Genomic DNA, 24,140 nt, shown 5'->3' on the forward strand with positions numbered 1-24,140 from the left:
GAGGCTCCTATTATTACTGCTAGTATTTAAGTTATTACCTAGCTCTTTCCTTCTTCTTATAAAATAGCTTTATATAGTGCCTCTTAGATACCTCTAGGGTGCCCTATTATTAGGAATTAACTTTATACTTTAGGAATGCCTTTATTCTAAGCTTTAGTAATAATCTATATAAACGCAGTGCACTATTATAATCCCCATATATAATAAATGGGTAATATTCCTATAGGTGCCTTATAATTCCTTAAAATTTCTAATTCTTTATAGGCTATTCTTTTACTCCTCTTTATACCATTAACTTTACTATATATCTCTAGTGCCAGACCAGATACTCTCCTTTTATCCTTAGGGGGTCCTTCTAAATCCCTAAGGCCTTTTTTTATATTGCTACTGCTTATTTTTAAACAGCGTCTTCTTTAGATAGTATCCCTAGTAGTTCTCCTATAGATCTTATAGGCTTCCCCTTATAGGATTTTAGGATCCATCGGCAAAATATGGTACCCTTTTAATGGCCTCAATGGCTGGTGGTTGACGCAATTGGCGCGCAGTTGAGGTCATTTGGCAACTCGACCGACTAGCCTATGTCGTGTTTTTTTGACACGCAGCCTGCGCGCAGCTGCGCGCCAACCTGCCGCGCAACCTGCGCGCAACCTGCCAGCAATCTACGCATTTGCAACCATAATTATATTTACCTCTTTTATACTAATAGCATATTTTAAATAAATAAAAGCTATTTTAAAGCTATTTATAAGGCTAGCAAAATAAATATTATTATTTTAGATAATTAATATAATATAGCGATGGTTCTCTTCTACCTATCTACCTATTGACTTACCTACCTGCCTATCTACCTACCTGCCTGCATCCCTACCTGTCTACATTGCCTACCTGTCTGCATTGCCTACCTATCTACATCGCCTACCTATTTGACATCTGCCTACCTGTCTATATCCTGCCTACCCGTCAGCATCTACCCTACCTGTCTGCATCTACCTACCTAATCTGCATCTGCCTGCCTATCTGCATCTACTTACCTATCTGCATCTGCCCTGCCTATCTATATCTACTTACCTGTCTGCATCTACCTACCTGTCTACATCTACTACCCGTCAGCATCTACCTGTTTATGCCTACCTGTACTGTGCTTACCTTAATTCGATCAATCGATCGAATCATTTATAGTGTTCGCTGGCTAGTCGTTGTCGTCTGGCTCTGGCGACAGTCGTTCTAGTTCTGGCGACGGTCGTCCTGGTTCTGGTAACCCGGTCGTCTGCTCTGGTAACGGTCCGTCTAGTTCTGGCGACGGTCGTCTGGTTCTAGCGACGGTCATCTGGTTCTGGCGACGGTCGTCTGGCTCTAGCGACCGGTCGTCTGGTTTTGGCGACAGTCGTCTAACTCTGGAGAACGGTCGTCTGGTTCTGGGCAACGGTCGGTCTGGCTCTAGGCCGACAGTCGTCTGGCTCTTAGCGACGGTCGTCTCTGGTTCTTGGTAACGCGGTTCCGTCTGGTTCTGGCGACGGTCGTCCTGATTCTAGCGAACAGTTGTCCTGGCTCCTGGCGATAGTCCGTCTGGCTCTAACGACGGTGCGTCCTCTGGTTCTGGCCGACGGTCGTCTGGGCTCTGGCGACGGTGTCGTCTGGTTCTGGTAACGGTCGTCGTCTGGTTCTGGTAAACCGTCGTCTGGGTTCTGGCGGACGGTCGTCTGGTTCTGGCGACGGTCGTCGTCTTGGTTCTGGCTAACGGTCCGTCTGGTTTCTGGTAACGGTCGTCTGTGTTCTAGCGGATAGTCATTCTATGTTCCTAGCAAACGGTCCTCTGCCTGGCCTTGCCTGTTCTAGTGCCTCCCTAGTGTAGGGAGGATGTGTAAGGAGGAAGGAGAATTAAGAGGGTAAAAAATAAGGGCGGCCTACATAGGCACGCAGCAGACACGTGCTAGACCGCTATCGGGAATAATAGCGGGACGTGGACCCGATGCAGAGCCTTCGTGTAGAGCCCTCCGTACGCAGAGCCTTCGCCGCAGAGCCTTGTGCAGAGAGCCTCTCTTGTACGTAGAGGCTTCGTATAGAGCTTCGTTAGAGCTTCGCGGCGAGCCTCGTGCAGAGCCTTGTGTAGAGCCTCCGTACGCAGAGCTTCGCGCAGAGCTCCGTGCAGAGCTTCGTGCAGAGGCTTCGGTGCAGAGCTTCGTGCAGGGCCTCCGTACGCAGAGCCTCGCGCAGTAGCCTCGTGCAGAGCCTCTGTACGTAGAGGCTTCGTGCAGAGCTTCGTGCAGAGCCTCCGTTACGCAGAGCCTCGCGCAGAGCCCTCGCGCAGAGCCTCGTGCAGAGCCTCTACGTAAGAGCTTCGTGCAGAGCTTCGTGCAAGAGCTTCGTGCAGAGCTTCGTGCAGAGCTTCGTGCAGAGCTTCGTGCAGAGCTTCGTGCAGAGCTTCGTGCAGAGCTTCGTGCAGAGCTTCGTGCAGACTTCGTGCAGGAGCCTCCGTACGCAGAGCCTCCGCGCAGAGCCTCCGTGCAGAGCCTCTGTACGTAGAGCTTCGTGCAGAGCTTCGTGCAGAGCCTCCGTACGCAGAGCCTCGCGCAGAGCCTCGCGCAGAGCCTCGTGCAGAGCCTCTACGTAGGAGCTTCGTGCAGAGCTTCGTGCAGAGCTTCGTGCAGAGGCTTCGTGCAGAAGCTTCGTGCGAGAGCTTCGTGCAGAGCTTCGTGCAGAGCTTCGTGCAGAGCTTCGTGCAGAGCTTCGTGCCAGAGCCTTCGTGCAGAGCCTCTGTACGTAGGAGCTTCGTGTTAGAGCTTCGTGTAGAGCTTCGTGTAGAGCTTCGTGTAGAGCTTCGTGTAGAGCCTTATGCAGAGCCTCTAAGTAATAAAACTGTGTAAAAATTTATTTGCGTAATTAAGTATATATACTTTACCTTAATGCATGTCAAGGAATATACCAGTTAGCTTTTAAAGTTGTTAAATAGGTTAACTGCGTGTTAAGGAATATATAGTTAGCTATTAAGTAGGTCAACTGCGTGTCAAGGAATATATAGTTAGCTTTTAAAGTTGTTAAATAGGTCAACTGCGTNTTATTTNACTTTTNGATNTGTCAAATTGGTNAATTGCGTGTNAAGTTGGTCAATTGCGTGTCGAGTTGGTCAAATTGCATGTCAATTACGCGAAACGCGAAAACCAAAGTCTACTTGAATCTCATCCTGCGAATATTTTCCCGATGTCCCTATTATAATAATAAAACGTTTCCGTTCTTAATACCTGTGCTTAATTTTATAGTTTTAATTTATAGGGTCTTCCCTATTGCTTTATCTGTGGTATATCCGGAACTATTTCTAAATCTTTACCTTTAGTTCTTAGGAAGGTTTTAATTACGGTGTTATATTTTAGCTAAAGGTACTTCTTAGGTTCCTAACTGTTATACGCCTAAAAGTATCCTTCCTAATAAACTAAAAATTCGCGCTTCTTCTAGCGCCATCTTTAGTCTAAAATGTCTTCTATATTCCATTCTAGTTCCCTATTAATTTCACTAGGTAGGGGCGGTTCTGCACTATCTCTTCTCCAATATAGCTTTAGTAAGGAAATATGAAATATAGGATGTATTGGATAAGATTTTAGTAATTCTAATTTATAGGCTTAGTTTCCTTTGGTTTTCTTAACTATCTTAAAGGGTCCGAGCTATTAGTAATTTAGCTTCTTCTTAATGCGTTTTATTTAGATATTTTTTATAGATAGTAAGACTTCGTCTCCTATCTCAAACTCTTCCAGTATATATTTTTTGTTATAGTACCTTTTTTGCACGGCCTAGGCATTTAGTAAGTGCTTTTTAAGTTCCTTTTTGCGAATTCTTATTTGCTTAATTCTTTCGGACGCCGCCAGTACCTCTTTTTTAGGAACGATATCCTTAACGTTTTAGGGGTTATTTGCTTTTACCCCAAATAATGCTTTATAAGGGGTCATTTTTATACTACTATAGATACTTATATTATATATATGTTGCGCTAGAGCTAACCACAATGTCCAATTATCCTATTAATAATTAATATAGTAGCGGAGGTAGTATTCCAATAACGCATTTAGACGCTCTGTTAGCCCGTCTATTTATAGGTAGAAGGTAGTACTTATCCTTTACCATATTTTTAATAAGAGACAGAATAAAGACTAAAATGCACTATTAAATATGGTACCTCTATTAGATATAATTCCCCTTAGTATGCTAAATAAGAGCTACCGTTTTAAAAACAGGTCTGCCAGTTCTGCTACTATAATCGTTATTATAATAGCAAAGTATCCTAACAACTTTATATACCTATTAACGATTACTAGAATAGCGTTAGCAACCTCTCTAGTTCTTATCTTAGTAGGGGGTAAGCCTATAATAAAATTTATTATTAATTCTAATATAGGTCCCTGCGGAATAGGAAGCACTAATAACTTACTATATAGGCGATGCCTAGATATCTATATCCTTTAGCACGTATTATATCTTAATATATAGTCCTTAACCTCTTCAGATATTCTATCCTAAAAGTATTTCCTTTAAACAGCCTTAAGGGTTCTATTAGCACCGTAGTAACCCCTAAGAGGGTTATTATAAAAGACCTTTAGAATTTTGTCTTAAATTGCTTAGTCCTTTAGGATATATATAGCACCTTTAAAGCGTAACAGACCCTTTTAGTCTTACTACTAGAGCTTCTTAGTAACTCTAGCTAAGTTGGTTTCTACTATATCTTTCTACCTCTCCCTAGAGGCGAAGGCGTCCCTTTATTAAGCTTAAAGAAGAAGATCCGGAAAGGTTTTATACAAATTACTTACTTTTATTTTACCTGCCGCCATTATAGACCGAAGGTATAGTACGAGACGTTTTAAACCATTAGTGCTAGCGGATTCTTCTACCGTTATATAGTATACCACGCTACGGATAGGCATCTCGCCTATTCCCCTTAGATCCGAAAACTTATAGCTAATACGCCATTAAGTTAAAGGTGCCGCGATACCTCTAGCATATCCTATAGAATTCTCGCTAATTCTAGGATACGCTAACTTTATAATATCTGCTTAGTCTATAACCTAGTCTATAACTATATCCTATAGCTTTATAATTATATTATTTTATAGCTGTATCGCTAGGACCTTTGCCCTATCGCAAAATTCTATAATTCTAGGGAAAGAGTCTTCTTTCTTCCTAAGCAAATTTTATAATATAGGGATTATTTCCCCTATACTGTCCTAGATTTTCCTTGTCTTATAATCCGAACGTCTTAATAACCTATTAGTAGGATTTATCTTTTCTAAGCGGTATATAATCTTAAAATCGTACTACAATAATGCCTTTGCCTATCTAGCTTATTAACCACTTAACACCTTTATAGTTATAAAGTATTTTAAGTTATTATAGTCTATAAGGACTTTAATAGGGTAATTACTTCCTATATAATAATATCGCTAGTGCTTTATTACTATAACTATCGCGAGTAACTCCTAGTCGTGCGTTATATAACGCTATTCTATAGGGGTCATTTTCCTTAACCAAAACGCTATAGGATGCCATTTTCCGTCTTTTAATTAAGATATAATTGCCCCTAGGGCAAAGCCGGATATATCTATTTTAAGGTATATACGTAGCTTCTAGTAAAAGTGTATTAGAATAGGCGCTAACGTAAACAAATCCTTTAACCGGTCTATAGCCTACTTAGTAGCTTCCCTAAATATAAAGGGTCCTAACTTCTTACTATTCTTAGATCCTTTTAGTAAATCGGTAATTGGGAGTATTACTTATAAGTAGTAAATAATAAACGTTTAGTAGAAGTTCGCCGTGCCTAAGAAAACCTGTACTTCTCTAAATATTATAGGGTAGGGCTATTCCCTAATAGTGTCCACCCGACTTTTCTCTATTAACACTCTATTAACGCTAATAATAAAGCCTAAAAAATTAATACTAGTAGTATAGAACGTGCACTTTTTTAGGTTTATATAGAGCTTATATTCCCGTAGTCTTTCTAGTACTATTTATACGTGGTGCGTATATGCTTTATAGTTATTAGAGTAGACTATAATATTATTAAGGTAGACTATATACATTATGTCTAATAGGCCTAATAATACCTTATTAATATAGGCCTGAAATATCACTAGTGCGTTAGTGAGCCTAAATAGTATCACTAGGTACTTAAAGTGGCCGTACTATATTTAGAACGCCGTTTTCTACTTATCGCCGGCTTTAATCCGGATTTAATAGTATACATCTTTTAGATCCAATTTTATAAATATCTTTGCGCCCGATAGCCTATTAATAAGCTCCCCTATTAAGGGTAATAGGTAGCAATTCTTTATAGTAATCTTATTTAGCGCCTAATAGTTAATATAAAGGTAAAGGGTCCCGTCCTTCTTAGGTATAAATATAATCGGTACCCCTACTAGGCTTATAGAGGGCCGAATCTATCCTCTCTAAAGATTGTCTACTATATATTAACGTAGTACCGCCAGCTTATTTTTTAATAGGTTATATAGTAGTCTAAAAGGAGGTTATTTATCCCCTATATCTATCTCGTGTTTAACTAATATAGGGTTAGGTAAGGTTTGTGCAGCCTCTTTACTAGAAATATCCTCTAAGTCCGTATATTCCTATAGAATCTCTAGTTCCTTAACTATGTATAGCCAGACATCTAAAAATAAATATCCCGTGTCCCTATTCTTGGTGTTAAGAGTAACATATATAGTATATGCCCATCCTTCTTCTTGTATATAGTTTAAGAAAGTCTCTTAATCTTTAACTATAATGCGTAGTTAAGACTTCCGATGTCGATATAAGGCTAAAGGCCAATTAATATCCAGATTAACTTAGCGAAGCTATAGGTATCCTAAAACAAGGTTATACCCCTTAATTTCTATAGTATAGAAGCGTATCTCCTACGTATCCTATAGACTATTACGGTCCTAGCTAGCCACGAAAAAAGCCTATTCCCTATAGTATAGAATCTAGTAGCCTTTAATGCTTTAAACGGTATACACCTGCAAGCCGCTAAGGTTTAAATCTAATTCTTTTACTAGTAATTAAGAAATAAACCCTATACTCGCGCCGCTGTCTATAAGGCAGTCTCGCGTTACCTATTTATTATTGACTTAAATAGAGATAGGAATAACTATACGGCAGTTTACTCTCTCCTTCTCTTACTAGCCTAGTATAAGGGAGTAAAGATCTACTAGGCTGTCTCTTTTCCCAATTAAGCGGACTCTTACTTCTTTTACTAGTAAAAGCGGCTTATATAGCCTTTCTTACCGCAGTTATAACAGGTACATATCTCCCGGTTCCCCTCCTACGGATTAGGTCTCTACCTATTATTATTTTAGGGTTAACTAGCGTTGCTCTAGGGCTATAAGGCCTACTTACGTTGTTTTTCTGTAGAGCGGTTAGGTTAGGATCTGCCCCTATTATTAAAGCTAGGTCTAGTCCTACGCTCTTTATTATTAGCGTCTTATTTTTTTTACTTGCCTAGATAGTCTCTTTTAATATTTTTAATCCGAATAGCTTTAGAGATAAGCTTTTCTTAAGAGGTAGGAATTTCGCCCTTCTCTTATATAGCCTGTTAAATCTTAGGTTATAGCTTAGCGAGTAGCTGGTAAAGTTATATAGCGTCATCCCACAGATTTAAGTAGGGTATATTATCTTTTAGTTCTTCTAAGTAGTTTATAAACTAGACTACACTCTAGCCTTCTTACTATTTAGCGTTATAGTATCACTAGTTATAATCCATCCCTTAATTAGTAGGGTTTTAAACCTAATTAACTAACCAGAACTTAAGTTTGCTAAATTTAAGGGGTATAGTAAGTTTCTTCTTATAGCGTATCTATAAACTCTTAACGGTGCCATGTAGGAAGGTAGAAGTAATTAGTATCTAATTATACTCGTTAGAGTAACGTTTTAGATCTAGCTAAAACTTGGTTTTGCATTAATAGATAAAACAATTATAGTTCCGGAAACTATCGCTATAGTACTTATTAGGTTCCTTTATGCGAAATTTAGGTTTTTCTAATGTTACAGCGTAGTATAGCATTACCCCTTTAAGTCCGCTTCGTGTCTAGGGTGTCTATACTTCCCCTAATTATCCTTACAATTATTCTTAGTAGTCTTAATATATTTATCTTAATTATATCTTTAACTCCTTAATTTTTTTATAGGGTCTCGTATAGCAGCCGCTCTAATAATTCTTTAGCGGTAATCGTTTCTAAGGGTCTTGCAAGGTTAGACGGACTAGCTATAGCTTCTTTATAAAAAGAGGGAATGCGCTCCTCTGGGGAGACTCTTTAAGCCTCTTATAGTAAGGGCGTTACTTTATAGGGTACGGGAGTATAGTCCGTTATTGTTAATTAATAGCCATACGTTCCTAACGGATTGTAAGCAATTAGAATTATAAGAGGCCAGCTTAACCGGAATATATAATTATCTAATTAATAGTGTTACCGGTAAGTAGAAGGTAGAATAAGTTTTACATATTAAAGGATAAATGCTTTTAACCGCTTCTATTTAGAGACTAATTACTAGTTCTTCTTTAGAGGGGAACCAGCTTCCTATATATTCCTTCCAAGACGCTAGTAAAACCTTTCGCCCTTAACCTATCTAACTATGTCTTCTGGAATATAGATGGGATATAGATAAAACCTCCTACCGTCTTATCGGATATGTACCTCCCAGGGGATTCCGTTATACTAAGGGAACTAATTAATTAAGCGATTAAGATTAATAATAGAATCTACTAGAGGGAATAGACTAAGAAGGGTTAGGATAGAGTTCTATAGTTCTATAAGGCGTAAAGTACGTAATAACTAAGTTAAAAACTATAGTATAGCGCAAAGCTAATAGACTTAAGTGGTACTAAAGAAGTATATAAGAGATAGATAAAGAAACTATAGAAACCTAAAGGATAAGGATTAAGTAATTATAGGTCTATAGAGTAGAGGCTAAACTAGGGATTTTAGTAGCAGAAGATATTTAGGCGGACTCTATAGTAAAAAAATAGTTTATAGAAGGAGCTTATATAAATTGTAGAAAATAGGGTTATTTTACTAAAGACTATAAAAATAGTTAGAGAAACTATATAGTAAAGGGAACTAGGCTAGTAGACAACATATATATATAAAGGGACGATAGTATACTATAAGGAACTAAAGAGTGTTTAATTAAAAGTTTTACGTTTTGTTATAATAATATATACTAAATTTATAAAGACGCTAAGTATAGTATAAGCTATTAGCTATAAAAGCTAAAATTAATAAAGTTTAGAGGAACTAATAAACTATCTTATAGATTGGATATTAAGGATAATAAATTTAATATAGGCGAAATATTTAGTAATAATAAGGTAATAAAGGTAGCTTACTAGGAGTATATAGACCTTAGAGATATTATAATAGAGGTAGAAGTTAAATCTACTATAGGGGAAGGATTAGTAATAGGGATTAAGACTCTATTAGATATAATATCTATCGCTTTATAAAATATAAAAGAAGTAAAATAGTAAACTACTTCAGTACTTAATAAAGGTAAAAGGCTAAAGGCTTAAGACTTTAAAGATAGGATAAAAGTATAAGCTAGTTATCTATAAGGATAAATTAAAGTAAAAGATTAAAAAGATAAGACTTCTGTAATAAAGGGAAAGAATCCCACAGTAGGTAAATAAAGTATTTAGCCTTAGAGTTAAATAGTTAATACTAGAATTATAAAGTTTACGGATTTAGAGAATTATATAGCTAAATTTAGACTAAAAGAAGACTAGGAAAGATTTAAGAATTAAATTAAAGTATAGTAAGAATAAAAAGGCTACTAAGGGTTAAGAATACTAAGTAAACTAAGGGTTAAAATACCTATATAAAAGATTACTAATAGGCCTAGAGTAGGTACGCTAAGAGTAAAGTAATTTAAAGAACTAGAATAAGAAGAGGACCTAAGGGTTCTAACTAGATTTAAAAAATAGCATACTAAAGGTTATAACGATATAGTAGTAATAAGATATTTCCTTACTAATAGATTATATACGCTTACGGAACTATACTTAAAGTGGTATAGATAATGACATAATAATAAGTAGAAAGACTTTTATATATAGTTAGATAAAAAAGTTATTTAAAACTAAGTAATTATAGAGAAACGTATAAGTTATATTAAAGGAGTATTAATTATAACGTTAAGAAATCTAAACGAAAGATTAGAGGACTAGAGAAGTAAGAGGTAAATTATAGTACCTATAAATAAAAGACTAGCGTTTAAATTAACTAAATAGAGGTTTAAACTTATAAGTAAAGATAAGCTAAAAGTTAACCTAAAGCACCTAGCATATTATACATTAGCGTGGATTATATAATATATATAAGAATTTAAAAGAAAAGAATTAGAAGTATTCTATAAGGATATATTAGGCGCTAAATAAGCAATAGTATAAAAATACTAAGTATATATATAGATAGCATTTGGTAGAAGTTTAAGGGTTAGGAGACTTAATACTTTAATTAAAAAGATTCCTTATAGAAAAATACTTAGATAAATAATAGTGGTGGGAATACCTAAAGAATATATATTTATAGTATATTAAGGATAAAAAGCAAACTAGATATTAGCTAAGGAGCGAGCTAAATATAATAGAATTAAGCAGCTAATAGTTAGAAAAAGTAGAGGCCTATAGGATTAGAAGGAGCTAGTAGTAAACCCTTAAACCCTTAAAGAAATTTAAGGATAATACCTAAATTTATAAGTTAATTAGTAAGATTAATAGTGTAAAGCACTAATAGATAGTAAAGTAATAAGGAACTATATTTTACTAGTAGCAGTTAAATGGATAAAATTATCTTATAGATAGAAGGTGCAGCATTGTTTTTTTTTGGCTCATCCACTATATGTACTGATGAGTGTTTCGATTATTCAACAGCTACCCAGTAATTTCCGCTTGTCTGATAGCTTCAAGTGGGCAAGAATTAAGGTATTGAATGGTTTGAACTATTCGCCATTTTCTTATAGAACCAATTGAGGCACCAGTGATCGCCACTATTCACCTGAAGCAACAGCCGAATCTTACTCAAATCATCTGCATTCATCCAGTCCATTGGTCAATACGATCGGGTATCGCTTACATGATGGGTACCAAGCACCGCCACGAATGCAGACAGAACCCGATGTAGCTGAGCTCTTCTGTGGAGAGCCGGGCGTGCCGGGCAGATCTGCCGCATCAAAGTGACACGACAGGCCATTCCTCATAAGTATGATCGTTGCATTTTCATGGCGTAACGAACTTGGGTTGGTGGCTTGAAGCTGCGCTGTCGGCGGTGTGAAGGAGTGGCGCCACCACAGCCAATCGATCATGGAACACCATAAAAGAGCGTTCGAGACAGGGCTTGCAGCGCTACGTCTACTCGAAGGAAACCTTTTACCAGCGGTCGCGGTATCGTTGGGAATCTGTTCTTGACATCCTGTTAAATATTCGTGGGTTTTGGGATTAAATGCTTTCAGATGGATTAGGCTGCGATACTCTAGCTCTATCCGACTGGCCCGCTCCCACCAACAACCATATCAAGAAGCATTTCAAGAAAAAAAATATTGAGATAGGCTCTCGCGAACATCCAGATCACGCCAAGTACCAGGCAGCCACAGTACAAGCCAAGCGGGGTTAGATGGTAGCTCCACAACATTCGATCGATATGGAGTACGAACTACCGGAATCGAGCTGAAAAAAGCCCGGACTGGGTCACGCCTCGACAGTAGTTGCAGCGCAGCGAGGACGACGGAGCGGGATACTACCTATAAAGCTCGAACACGTCATAGAACTTGGCGTTACCGCTAAACAGACTTATCATGTATTATATAGGTAAGTAATGAATTCTTGATATAAATATAAGACGCTCCACATAAGTTCAAGTGCTTGATTTCACTATTATTCGAGTCGGCGCGGTTCTCCTTATCCTGAACTTCACCCTTAACTCCATCCTCGTTAAGAGCGCGAGCCTATCGACATACCTTCCTGTTCGCTTCGGAACAGGCATTGGCACCACATGTCGTAGCTTCAAATTGAATTACACATTCAAAAAAGGTAGTATACACAAATGATCAAGCGCTCAGTGCTTGAACAAGTTCGATCTCGACTTCCTCGGCCTCCTCAGCCCCCATACGGGGGAACGCGATACCGACTCCCTTGGAGTCTCTGCGGATACGGAATGTCAGATAATAAGGACGAAGCGCCTCACATATCACGCGGGCAAAGTCGCCCAAGGAGCGGTCCAACAACGGAGAATCGACAATAATGTCCTGCAGGTAATTCTCAACCACCGGCCCCAGGCATTTCGTCCATTCCAAAAGCGTAGGAAGCGACTCCGAGTAACTCATGTAGCCACGCTCCTCGAGCAGCGGTTGCAGCTCGGCCTTGGCCAGCTCAGCAGCGCCCAGTCCCGCCGTGGGCAGCTCTTCTGACGGCAGGGCTCCGAACGAAACGAGCACCTCGACCATACGCCAGCGCCTGGCAACGTACGATGCCACGCCCTTGTCACCTTCTTCATAGATCTCTTCGGGGAAATCGGGCAGGCTAGGGTCCGCGTTTTCGGCCATCTCGACGGCCATGTCCAATGCCGTCAGATATCGGCAATTCAAAATACCTGGGTCGGCCCCGGCTTCCAGGAGCAGCTGCACGCTTTCGAGCGAGCACGCTTGGACGGCAAGGTGCAAGGCGGTCATCCCAGTGGCGGCGACGTCGAGATGTTTCGGTAAAGGGAACCTCTCCAGAAGATAGGCCAGATACGGCATATTCCCATCGCTGTTGCGTCCAGCCTCGGGCTTTGCCGCCGCGATCTGCAAGGCGGACGCCTGGAGGCTGGGAGAGACGATGAAAGAAGCCGCCCCAAACTCGTGAGGCGGTTCCAATAGATACTTGAGGGAGACGAGCGGATAATCCGAGCCGGCCATGGCAAGATTTCCGAGGACCGTCATTCCGTCCTTGGTTGCCTCCTTGTCAGCACCGTAGAGCAGGAAGAGGGTGGCGAGCTCGAAGCAGCCCAGTTTCACTGCGTTTCGGAATGGCGTACATCCACCAAAATCAGGGCCATCGACGAGAACTCCTCGCTTGAGCAATTCTTCCGCAAAATAGGTGTCACGGTGGTGATGCCTAACACACAGGTGGAGATGGCTCCCCGAGGAGGTCTGACTCATGACATCTGCACCGTATGCGAGAGCGAGATCGAACATGCCTTTGTCGCAGGTGACTATGGATTGCCGCAAGACATTTTCTTCGGCTCCAAAAGGGGCATCGATCGGACATCCGTTCTTGAGCAGGACCTCCACCCTGGCAACGTCGCCAGAGCGAAACACGCAGAATAGCAGCTCCCCGGCGTCCGTCCGGTCGAATGGGACACCAGACTCCTTCAGAAGATTGATCGCCTCGACAAATGAATCAGTGTACCTGGCCCCATGTAGAAGCCTGTCCGAAACAGGATCGCTTAAAGAGCTCATTGCTAGGTTCCGGAGCAAAGCTTCAACCTTGGAAAAGGTTGCCGTGCAGGTGCGTGACAACTTCAAAACCCCACGGTCATGAAAGAAGTACTTCAGGATGTCGACATACACGCGGCTAGCTGCGAGGTGGACTGAGTCACGCATAAGGCCTTTCGCGTTGGGATACTCTTTGAAGATATCCGCCCCAACATCGCAAAGGGTCTTTACGGCAGCCAAGTTGGCTTTACCAACTGCCCAGTGCAGCGGAGATCCATTTTCAACCGCTTCGTAGGAGAACATTCCTCCTTGGGGACCAGCTGCACACACTTCCACATCTGCACCTCGGGCAAGGCACTCCTTTGTGACGTACCGCATCTGCCATTCTTCGTGGAAGGAAGGAAGAAAATGCAAGCAAGTCTCGCCGTTAGATACGGACTGGATCGTAGGGTCGGCTCCGTGTGATAGCAAGAAGCATACGACGTCGAAATGCCCGGCTCTGCACGCTTGGAGAAGCGGGCTCTCCAGCAGCGCGTTCACCGCATTGACATCCGCTCCGGTCATGTCCACGAGCGCTCGAACCGTCTCGAGCTCGCCCGCCATCGCAGCACAGTGCAAGGGAGTGTCGTCGTTGGCGGTTTCGGGAAATACAAAGGAATCGGTTGACTTGCCTGTCAACGCGTCTGTGAGAAATGTTGGCTCCTTCAGCAGTTGTTGTATCGTCCCCTGGATTTCGTGGTCCACTCCGTAGATCTTCGACCGACTGCTTTTGAGGGCCGATGCTGCTAATTCTGGATCTCTTTTTAATAGGACGTCATGTGCATGGCGAGAACCGAAGATGGCGTTGCACCACAGCCAGTGGTTGATAGGTACATCGTCCGGAACTGGCTTCCCGTACGCCTCGCAGAGTCTCACGGAAAGGAGGATCATCCCGGCCTGTCTCAAGACCACTTGGTCATCATGGGTGCATATATCCATCAATACCTCAAGGGCGGAATCAATGCTCGGCTCGCCGCCGATTCCGGTTAGGAAGCACCGGAGCAAAGCGCATTTGGCGTTTTCCGAAAACCAGGCGTGTTTCTGGTACTGCCGCAGTGAGTATTGCAGTGCTCGGACGTACTGCCGCTGGAACAAATAGTCAAAGTCTTTGAGCTTGAAAGACTCGACGAGCATCTGCGAGTGGAAATCAGCGACGAGGATCGGGTTTTGCCGCTCCGCATAAAAAGTGTGATTGTCGTACCTTTCCCACCTCTGCTTCTATTCTTTGCAAAGATTGGGTCGAGCGCCCATCGCCGGCAGGATGGAGTGCACTGGCCACGGACATGGTAAGCGGGCATCCAAAGTGAGATGTAGGCTTCTTACGGTTCGCGATCGAAAATCTGCAAGACCAGCTTGAGATCACGCGCGGAAGGCGATGCTTGCAATGTTGCGTCGAAGATCGCACCCACCTCTTCCACTTGCACATCACTCTCGGGTTGCGAAAAAAGGCTCCAGATAGCCTTTTCGATCAGTTCGTCTTGCTGCTTCCAGCTTTCTATGGTTGCTAGCTTCCCATTGTTGCCAAATTCGAAGCTCTCGAAGGGGTCTCTTCCATTAATCATGATCCTCCAGACCACAAATCCGTATGAATACACATCGGTGGCTTTCATAGAGGCTCGAGTGAGTTTGCTGTTTCGGAATTCCGGTGCATTCCAGGGAGGGGTGCCTCCTAACCCAGCCGTTCGTTCATCCAGTTCATCTTGTTCCAGCACGGCACAGCCAAAATCCGCCACTTTCGCAATGAAACCCCTTTCGCGGTGCCCGAAAATAAGTATGTTCTCGTTTTTGACATCTCCATGGACGATACCGCATTCATGAAGAGCCTCTAAGCCAGCAGCGACATCGGCGCAAAGGTCCCGTTTCGTTTGATATCGTAAGGTGAATCGGCGCTGCTGGAACTGGGATAAAGATCCATACTCGGCTCGCTCCATGATGAGTATCGGCCATAACAGGTCTCGACCAAGCGGGTCGCCCTCCCAGAGCAACCCAAGGTACGTGACGATGTTCTGATGCTCGAGGAGGGGCTTGTGCGTGAGGACCCTCAGTTCGAAAAGAATTGCCGCCAGCCGGTTGGCGTCATCAGATGATGTGCTGGACGACTGATGGCGGAGCCGCTTGAATACAACCCCCGAAACGCCAAGGTCACGTAACCGTTGTCTTCCTTCTGAAGGAAGCTTGGCCGCATCGTATGCTTTGACAGTGAAGCTGGCGCCGTGACCGACGGTCGTAAGACAGTAGATATTCTCTACAACATTCTGCATATTCAGGGGACGCCATGCTTGATTCGGATCGTAGGTAAGATTGCTTGCGAGGGACGCAATGGCGAGAACGTGCCAATCCAGCAGCGAGCCCTCTGCTTGAAAGGCAATCTTGGTGCTGCTGGTGCTCGCTGACGTGCCCGGCTTGTTCTTCAAAGTGTCGTCAACTGCGGGGTCGTCCGCAACCAAGGCGGACGCGCGGATTGTATCGGGAATCTGAGCGAAAGGAACGAGAGAGGTCTCGAAGTCATCCATCTCCTGCGCCATGATTCCTGTCGGATCTCAAGGCGAGGGGAAAAGGGAAGCCGTGAATCCTTTCTGACATACGCCCCATCCTGAGGAATATCAGGCCAAACCCATGCCTTTTCATTGATGTTACCCCTGGTTCTGGCCAACACACCTCCAAACGCCACATTGCCCCTGAAAGCAATAAGGCTGAGCACGAAATCAATTACGATCGAGGCCACTCCAGCCGCGGAGCCTAGCCTCAGGTACATGATCTGTTCATCACCTGCCTGTTCCGCCTTCAAGCGCCGTGGCGCGCGAGGCTCGCAGAACATCCGACACTTGGAAAATGGATACACCATCATACGGAGTACAATCTTTTCACCAGAAAGTGCTGCGTCAAGAAATAGAGAACCATCAATCTCGGCTGCTGCCAACTAGATGGCGTGTTTAATATTTTCTGAGACTGTACGGAGCAGAAGACAGATGGTCTACGAAGTACAGCTGCGGCTGAAGGACAAGATGAAGCAGCAAGCGCTAGTGCTGCAGGTGCTGCAGGTGCTGCAGGTGCAGGGGGCTTGGCGCGTCCTGTGTCTGTCAGGCTGAAGGGCTGACGCCTCGCTCCAGGACTTCTGGTGACCGGATTGTCTCGCTTTCAGCTGGAGAACAAGGCAGAAACGCCACAAGGCGGACAGAGACACAGCCTTCTCGACCCGCATCAACCTCGTTGGGCTCAGAGGGCCTCCTCGCCTCGATGCTGTCGTTGTGCCTCCACACAAGACGCACAATATCATCACCCTCTCTGCCTTCCCAGCGTTTTCTCCAAGTGTCTTTTGCGACTTCCACTGCTGCAAGGCACCTGCATGCTTTCATTCCCACTAGATCTATTCGCCACGACTGGGTGCTGGACCAGGTGCAGACATGGCAGAGGCATTGGGAGCCGCGGTTGCCGGGATCGGCGTGCTGGCCAGTATCGCGACCTTAGTTGAGGCGTGCTCGAAAGGTTATGCGAGATTTACCCACGCACGAGATCTCGAGAAGACCTACGCGACGCTATTCATGAAGCTCCGTATCCAAGAAGCTAGGTTCCACATCTGGGGTCGACGATGGGGGATTCATGACGGGAAGGTGGCTGAGGAACTGGAAGTGCTCGAGGTCCTCCGCAACATCGTAAAGGATGTCCTCGTACAGATGGACCGTCTGCTTCAGGACTCAATCCAGCTGAGCACCAAGTATGGAATTCAAGAATCCTCGGAGATATCTTCCAAGGCGGACAGGATGATTGTCGACAGCGAGCAATGTTCTGGTCCAGGTCTCTCCTCGCCCAGGCGCCAGCCCAGCGATACAAACGTAGGAGATTCCAATACCAACGAGGCTTCCAGCAGGCCGCCTCCCTTGAGTCGGAACATGAGGAGAAAAGTTAGCTGGGCAATCTCCGACAAGGACAAATTCGAGCTTCTCGTCTCGGAGCTGCGCTACTTCAACGATAGCCTGTATGACGTGTTGCCGCTCCCAGTCAGGCAGTACCTACAGCAAGCCGCCTTGCCATCTGAGATTTTGCGGACAGATGATGGTTCCACGCTGCGTGCCATATTCGATGCTGCATCCGGCAGCTATGACATACTTGCCCAAGCCGCAAACATCAGAAACCTGAACATCACCGACGGGAACTCACCCTCATTCACCGGCACCGTCTCCTCCACCATGCTCAAGATTACCAAGGGAGAAATCGAAATCGGGTGCGCAGAAAGCACCGCAACTACGGCTGAAGCTGCCAGGCGAGTGTTAGGATTCTATAGCGCTACGGTCACTGGGCCATCTGCCCCTCCTGGCCGGAGACGAGTCCTTATTGAATGGCGCACATTCGAGAGAAACGTCGACGAAGATTTCGCGCACGTACTATACAGCCGAGTGGAGAATCTCGCTCGTTTATTACACCCAGCGACCCGCAAGCCGTCCTCATACGGGGCACTCGATTGCATCGGCTTCTACCCTGACTACGTCCGCTCTCGCTACGGCTTTGTGTACAGCTTGCCCCATGCTAACACTGCTCCCGTCACCCTCCAACAACTCTTGGTCAAGGCTGCTTCGAATCCGCTTGCGGTCCGACCGCATCTCGGCGCTCGATTTGCCCTTGCCAGACGCATTGCCAGGTCTTTGTTGCAGCTCCACGCGAGTGGATGGTTGCACAAAGGGCTTTGCAGTCAGAACGTACTTTTCTTCCTCCCGAACGCTGCGGAGAGCAGCGATAGCGGGGGTGACGGTGTGGTCGACGTCTCTCCCGAAGATTCCCTCCAGGCGTGGATCACAGGCTTTGACTACGCTCGGCCGGACGACTTGCGAGCCGAGACGGACAAGCGTCCTGCTGATGCAGAGACGGACATATACCGACACAGGCTCGTGCTAGAAGGCACCGTCCGGTATCGACGGGCATTCGATATCTACAGCCTGGGTCTCGTTCTGCTTGAAATAGGCTTGTGGATGCCGCTGAAAATCATTTTCAAAGCCAAGTATACGTATGAGACGTTCAAACTGAGGCTGGAGCAGTTCCACTACCCGTCTTTGGCATTCGTGGCGGGCAAGACGTACGAGTCGGTCGTGCGGAGGTGTCTGGACGACGGCTTGAATTCCAACACCCAGGGATTGGATTTCAACCAGTCGGAAATCTCGACTCAGGACAGCTTCTGCTGGGATCTGGTCAAGGACTTGGAGAGCTGCACCGTGTGATGATTTGGACATGCCTGAGATGTGTAGGACGGGGTTCACGGTGAGCATACACACGATGGGATGTTCAAGACTATTGGAAGTATCGAGGAGGCATTCTCCTCAAAGATACCCATGCTCCGAGAGAAAAGAAACCAGTTAGCTCGTAATGCAAGAATCAATTGTGTTCCGAGATACAGTATAACATCGCTGTAACGTACCTCGCTATAGCGAAATTCGGGTTATTACGAACTAAACACCTTGCTAAGATCAAAACCTTATATAAAATTTACTTTATTTTCTATACCGTAATTCGTAGATTGAGCTTCTATATAAAATTTATTATAATAAGCTTAAAGAACTTTAAAATCCTAAATAGTTAGGGCTTACAAAATAACGTTTTTCGTGTAATAAAAGCCACACGTGATTACTGCCTAAAATTCGTAGTCTTCACGCGCGCTAACCTTATTAGGCTACGAATCCTTGTTATAACGAATTGAAGTCATTGCCAAAATTACTTCGTTGTAACCAGTCTATACTGTAACTGTATTCCAGTCATTAGGCTACGAATGGGCAGTGATTATGGCTTGCATTGATGGCGAGAACTCCACTACTACTCCAGAGAATCATCACAATCATCATCATCATCTTCTTCTTCGTCCACAGTAATGTCTCTGCCACCAAAGTTTGGGACGGTGTTCCCCTTCCTCTGTCTGAAGGACGCAACGCTAAAACAAAAACAAGCAATGCAAGTGAGCGACTGTTGACGGAGGCGAACTTGCTTGTTGTTGGTTGAGGCGAGTCCAAGCACGGCCCGCTGCCCGGTGCCTGCATGTCGCACACCATGATCTCTCCATAAATTAACGGCATGTGAATGCTGAAGATACCTAATAGAGAATATGCCATATCTTCTTCGCGTTTCGTTTCGCGCTTTGCTGCCCATGACATGCGCTCGTGAATACTAAAGTAAGACAACGGACGGCCTTGGAGCGTATGAGCGGGGATTCCCGTGATTTCGGAAAGAGTATTCTCCAGTAATTTCTTGTCACCAAGTCGCTCACCCTCTACGGAGAAAAATTCAACTGATGTAGGCGCTATAAGTTCTTGAAGTGTCCAGCCCCGAGTAAACCATCTACCGCCTCCGAGAGATAGTTTTGATGGTGGCCGGCATAATAACTTATCCTGATTAGACGTACTAGCAGAGACGTCTAAAAGATATACGTAGCATTTAGCTGCTCTTTGGTACCAGCGAAACATAGAGTTAATAGCTTCCTGGAGTTCGGTGTGGTTTGGTTTATTGATACAGCATGTGTCAACCTAGAAGTATTGTAGACCGTCCCTAGCAGCTTGCTTTACACAGAAATCTATCTTTGCGTAACCGCCTTTGCTCTCATCCGTACCCCCTATAAGGTCCTCAAAAGTAACTTCTGTGTCATCCGCTCCCCATGTATAGGAAAGAATAGCGTAAGGCGGAACTGTATCATCGTGGAATTCAGTCAGGCAAAAAACATTTCCCACTTTATTTAAGAGCCGCATTGTGCTTCGTGCTATACACGAGTCTTTAATAAAGAAAAGTGGTTTATATCAGAGAAATTAATAGAGGAATTTTATTGCAGAGTACAATAGCACGACTGCGTGAAAGTGGGTTGTAGAGTTCAGAGTTGGGCAATGCGCCTACGTAGGCACGTAGTACGGCGGGGTGAGGTTTCTTCCAAGGCTAAGGCAATGAGGCAACGAGGCAAAAGTGTAGTCAGCGATATCATAAGGCCAGACCTCGAGGTCGGAAGTAGTGGCAACAGCGCCACAATGCACTTACTCACAACATGGGGAGATAACCTCCGTAAGTTGCCACCGCTAGGTAGCCGACCCGCACCTGCCATACCCTTACCATGAACGTCTGCGTCTGAGTGGCAATTGGGAGAGAAACAAATATAAGACATCCAGTCGCGCTATACTTAAGCTCCGGTCTACCTTACCTAACCCTTATAAACCTCTACGTATCCAAACTCTTTATTACCCTTGGAGGTTATCTTAAGCACCTCTCTATAGTACTAGTGATTGCAGTGCTATATAAGAGGCCGTTCGTTATATAACCGTATAATAGCTATATTACTAAAATATATAGAGCTAATATGCTTATAATAACGGCATTCTAATAGTAATACTTAACCCACTCACTGGAGCGCAGGTTCCAATCTTAGTGCTTCCTATTATACTAATCTCTATTATCTACTACTATGCCTACTATATTTAAGGCCTACGCACCCTATCTTAGCCTAAAGTCTTATATCCTATTATATACCTCTAATAAGTAAAGGCTAGATATTGGCTGGTTTTTAGTATAGGAATTAGTTATAAAAGGCTTAAGAAGTATAAGGATATAGTAAAGGGCTTAATAGCGGGTTTCTAAGTATAAGGGCGATATAATAGTATATTACTATATTACGGAAGCTATTAAGGGATATATAATTAAACACTAAACCGTATTTTAAAGGTATATAATAGCTATATTGGTAGCTAACTATAGTTTTAATACTAAATGCGTTAATTAACCTTAGCGGGGCCCTTTAAAACCTTAACCTACTCCTAATCTAGGGCTATAGTATTTAAGCCCTTAGTAAAGGTTCTAAATAATAATAAGCTTAAAAGTTATTATAAATAAAGAATAGCTAGGCTACTTTAAGCTAGATATACGGATTTCCCTTATTTATTAATTTTAGTTAATAAACTATAAATTAGTATAGAAACATAATAGCGTCTTAAATTCTACTATTACGCTTAGAATTAGATTACTATATAATAAGCTATAATATAATAGGTTTTTAGTTAGATATATTAATTTTTAGCACCCCTACGGTTATTTAGAGTAAGGTAGTAGTGTAACGCTTAAAGCTAATTATTATATTTTACGGTAAGCAGAGGTTATTTTTAAAAGATATTAAGACTAAATGCATTTTCTAGTTTAAAGGCTGTTATTCCGAGAATATCTATTCGCTAAGTTTATTGCTGAGTTTGTTGTGTTGAGAAACATTTTCGGCGTCCCGTCACGGTGTGCGTCCCGCTACGTAGGGATAGACGTTAGAATGGCTAACGCCGTGAGGTTAGTAGTGGTTCTGAGTACGGGCAGCGTGGGCAATGAGCGAGCTCGACGAGCAGTGATTGGCAGGGTTGATTCGCTAATATTTCCTATTTAAGTGTGCAAGGTGCAGGAAGTTTCGCGAGGGCCCTTTTCTGTCTTGTTCGGGAATTAATCTTGCCGATTACTGCTTGTCGAGCACTCTGCGCTCGCTTATCGACTACGCTGAGTACGGGTTGTGAATAAGCTCGATAACTTACCGTCACAAATGTCAGCGGAAGGAAGAGGATAATGGTGATGGTGAACACTAGGAGGTACTGGTTAATCCGCGTGCCTTCAATAGCCTCTTAAACCGACTGCGAATTGAATAGTTGTTAAATCCTAAATGTTGCGGAGCTTTTTTCCCTATCGCAGAGTGTGTCTAGTTGTCTGTTATTTGGGCTGTACAGAGGCTCGCATTTTTGGGGCCAACCAATGGGCGGTGAGTGTGCGTTTTGTTAGCGAAACCCTTTTTTTTTTTTTAGTAATGCCTACACTTTCACATATAATTAAGTTAATAGAAAACACTGGAAACCCATCTAACGCTAGATATTGAATTACTTAACCTTTGCCTTCCCTGCCACTATCCCTAGACACTCTACTACTGATTTTATAAACGGCCCTAAACCCTAAAGGCCGATATTATTGAGTTTAACTATAAAGTCCTCCCCTTGCTCTAGTAATAGCGCATTATAACTGTCTAAAAGCTTTAATCCGAACATGCGTAAACTATCTTTAATAACAGTCCAGTGGGCCTAGAGCTCGTAGATGGGGCCTTAGGTGTAGATAGTAAAGAAGAGCAAGGGTTTAGTGTTTAAGGTTATGGGCAGAGTATCGGAACTTATTGCACTGTAATTTACTAGGTTATTAAGATTAAGCTATATCTTAAGTCTATAAGCCCCGGAAACTAAAGCTTGGTTCTCTACCTTAAAGATTTATTTGTTAGTTAAGTATGCCTTGCCCTTAATAACTATAAATAGGAAGGTGAGATCTAAGGTGCGTAGGGCGGGTATTAGGATTAGTATTAGTTTAAGCGGCCCGTCTGGCTTATGCTGCACTATCTCGTTCTATAGCTATATAAGGAATATCCTGGCCTTAACCTTGTTAAGATTTTACAAAAAGAGAGCAGAGATGAGAGCCGTAAGTTATATACCTATTAAGATGTCGGGACGGGGGGTTTTAATTGAGGATCCTGGAGGGGCCGGAGTAGGCATTATGCTTAATTCCTAGGAATCGTTAGCTGGCGTATAAATGGGTGTGTTAGTTACTAAGGATTTGGGGGACATATAGGGCTTACTAGCAGACTGCTGCTGGCACTTCCGCGGTAGAGCTAAGACGTTGTTAACCTCTAGTTGCTAGATACCTGATATAAAGCTCGAACTAAAATACGACTACTAGGGGACTACTGGCTTAAGCTCCCCTCGCTAGTTGGCTTTTTTATAGGTATAGAGGTTCTTAAGATATAGAGCCTTAATAGTAGCATAGAGTGGATTAATAAAATTATCCTTGCTAGCCTAAGCCCTGACATTTTTAAAGCAGCTATTGTGGAGTTCTTAGGCTATAACGCGGAGTTCGGATTAGCGCTCCTTAGAGACTTTAGTATTAATAATGCGGTTAATAGCGGCTTAGATATAGTTAGGCGGCTTAGCGTATATATAAATCTTAACAGCCGTAAGATTCTTATAGTGGTAGATAGTAGTAGTATTAGAAGAGCGTTAGGTTTGTTCTGTCCCTACTTCTAATAGGGCTATAGAACGCCGTAATAAAGTCCGTTTAAGAGCCGGAGTATTAATGGCTATGGGGTCTATATCTTCCCCGTTTAATATTTTTAATATTTATAAGTTCTTCTTAGAGCACTCTTATTTATTAGTTATAATTTTAGAAGATCTAATAGCTTATAGAGGAGGTATTATTAACCTTAAAATAGAACCTATTTAAATAACTATTAAAGGGAGACGAATTAAGATATCTTTTAATATCCTACTATTAGGACGGAATAAGGCAGTATTAAGTATACCTTAATTATAGGAATATAATCTAAAGATTAATTAGGTTATAGGTTAAGTTAATATTAGAGGTACTTAATAATATAAGAAGTGTATAGTAACTAAGTTAGAGCGATATATAAGGAAACTAAAAAAGGGTTATCCTATAACGTACTTTATAAGCAAGTCGCGTATATAAGGGAGTCGCGCACTACAAAACCCCACCAAAATCGCGATTTTTTGACCCTAGTAAAATCAACTAATTCTTAATAATAATTAATGCAAATTTAATAGCGGCCTATTAATGTAATAGCTAACTTATATTAGAAGTATTGGAAATCTTATATAAGCGGAAGTAGGTTAAATANNAAANNNGNG

At 42.8% G+C, this 24,140-nt stretch overlaps 5 protein-coding genes across 5 annotated transcripts; 1 reads left to right on the top strand and 4 right to left on the bottom strand.

Moving 5' to 3' along the window:
* Positions 1-11,846: 11,846 nt before the first annotated feature.
* K441DRAFT_297224 (ankyrin) lies at positions 11,847-15,394 on the bottom strand. Its single transcript, XM_067641013.1, has 3 exons — positions 14,886-15,394; positions 14,678-14,747; positions 11,847-14,610 (listed from the first exon to the last, which is right to left on the bottom strand). The coding sequence occupies exons 1-3, from the start codon at positions 14,900-14,902 to the stop codon at positions 12,070-12,072; spliced, it is 2,628 nt and encodes an 875-aa protein (XP_067498460.1). The 5' UTR covers positions 14,903-15,394; the 3' UTR covers positions 11,847-12,069.
* Positions 15,033-15,524, bottom strand: K441DRAFT_443949 (kinase-like protein; the record flags this gene model as incomplete). The annotated part of the gene is made up of 1 exon (XM_067641676.1): positions 15,033-15,524. A coding segment is annotated over one exon (492 nt), but the record flags the coding sequence as incomplete, so codon positions are not given.
* Positions 15,525-16,602: 1,078 nt separating this feature from the next.
* On the top strand, positions 16,603-19,043 carry K441DRAFT_297222 (uncharacterized protein). The gene has a single exon (XM_067641012.1). The coding sequence runs from the start codon at positions 16,881-16,883 to the stop codon at positions 18,684-18,686; it is 1,806 nt and encodes a 601-aa protein (XP_067498462.1). The 5' UTR covers positions 16,603-16,880; the 3' UTR covers positions 18,687-19,043.
* Positions 19,044-19,511: 468 nt separating this feature from the next.
* Positions 19,512-19,979, bottom strand: K441DRAFT_528914 (HET-domain-containing protein; the record flags this gene model as incomplete). The annotated part of the gene is made up of 1 exon (XM_067642168.1): positions 19,512-19,979. A coding segment is annotated over one exon (468 nt), but the record flags the coding sequence as incomplete, so codon positions are not given.
* K441DRAFT_668199 (uncharacterized protein) lies at positions 19,902-20,292 on the bottom strand. The gene has a single exon (XM_067649962.1). It carries the CDS (start codon positions 20,196-20,198, stop codon positions 19,980-19,982), a length of 219 nt encoding a protein of 72 aa, XP_067498464.1. The 5' UTR covers positions 20,199-20,292; the 3' UTR covers positions 19,902-19,979.
* Positions 20,293-24,140: the final 3,848 nt, after the last annotated feature.

The sequence above is a fragment of the Cenococcum geophilum genome (assembly GCF_001692895.1).
Source record: "Cenococcum geophilum 1.58 unplaced genomic scaffold K441scaffold_61, whole genome shotgun sequence".
Taxonomy (NCBI): domain Eukaryota; kingdom Fungi; phylum Ascomycota; class Dothideomycetes; order Gloniales; family Gloniaceae; genus Cenococcum; species Cenococcum geophilum.

Coding starts and splice junctions, on each gene's coding strand:
- K441DRAFT_297224 (XM_067641013.1), bottom strand. Junction 14,611..14,677: donor TAGAAGCAGAGGTGGGAAAG/GTACGACAATCA, acceptor TTCCACTCGCAG/ATGCTCGTCGAGTCTTTCAA.
- K441DRAFT_297222 (XM_067641012.1), top strand. CDS start 16,881: ATGGCAGAGGCATTGGGAGCCGCGGTTGCCGGGATCGGCGTGCTGGCC.
- K441DRAFT_668199 (XM_067649962.1), bottom strand. CDS start 20,198: ATGCGGCTCTTAAATAAAGTGGGAAATGTTTTTTGCCTGACTGAATTC.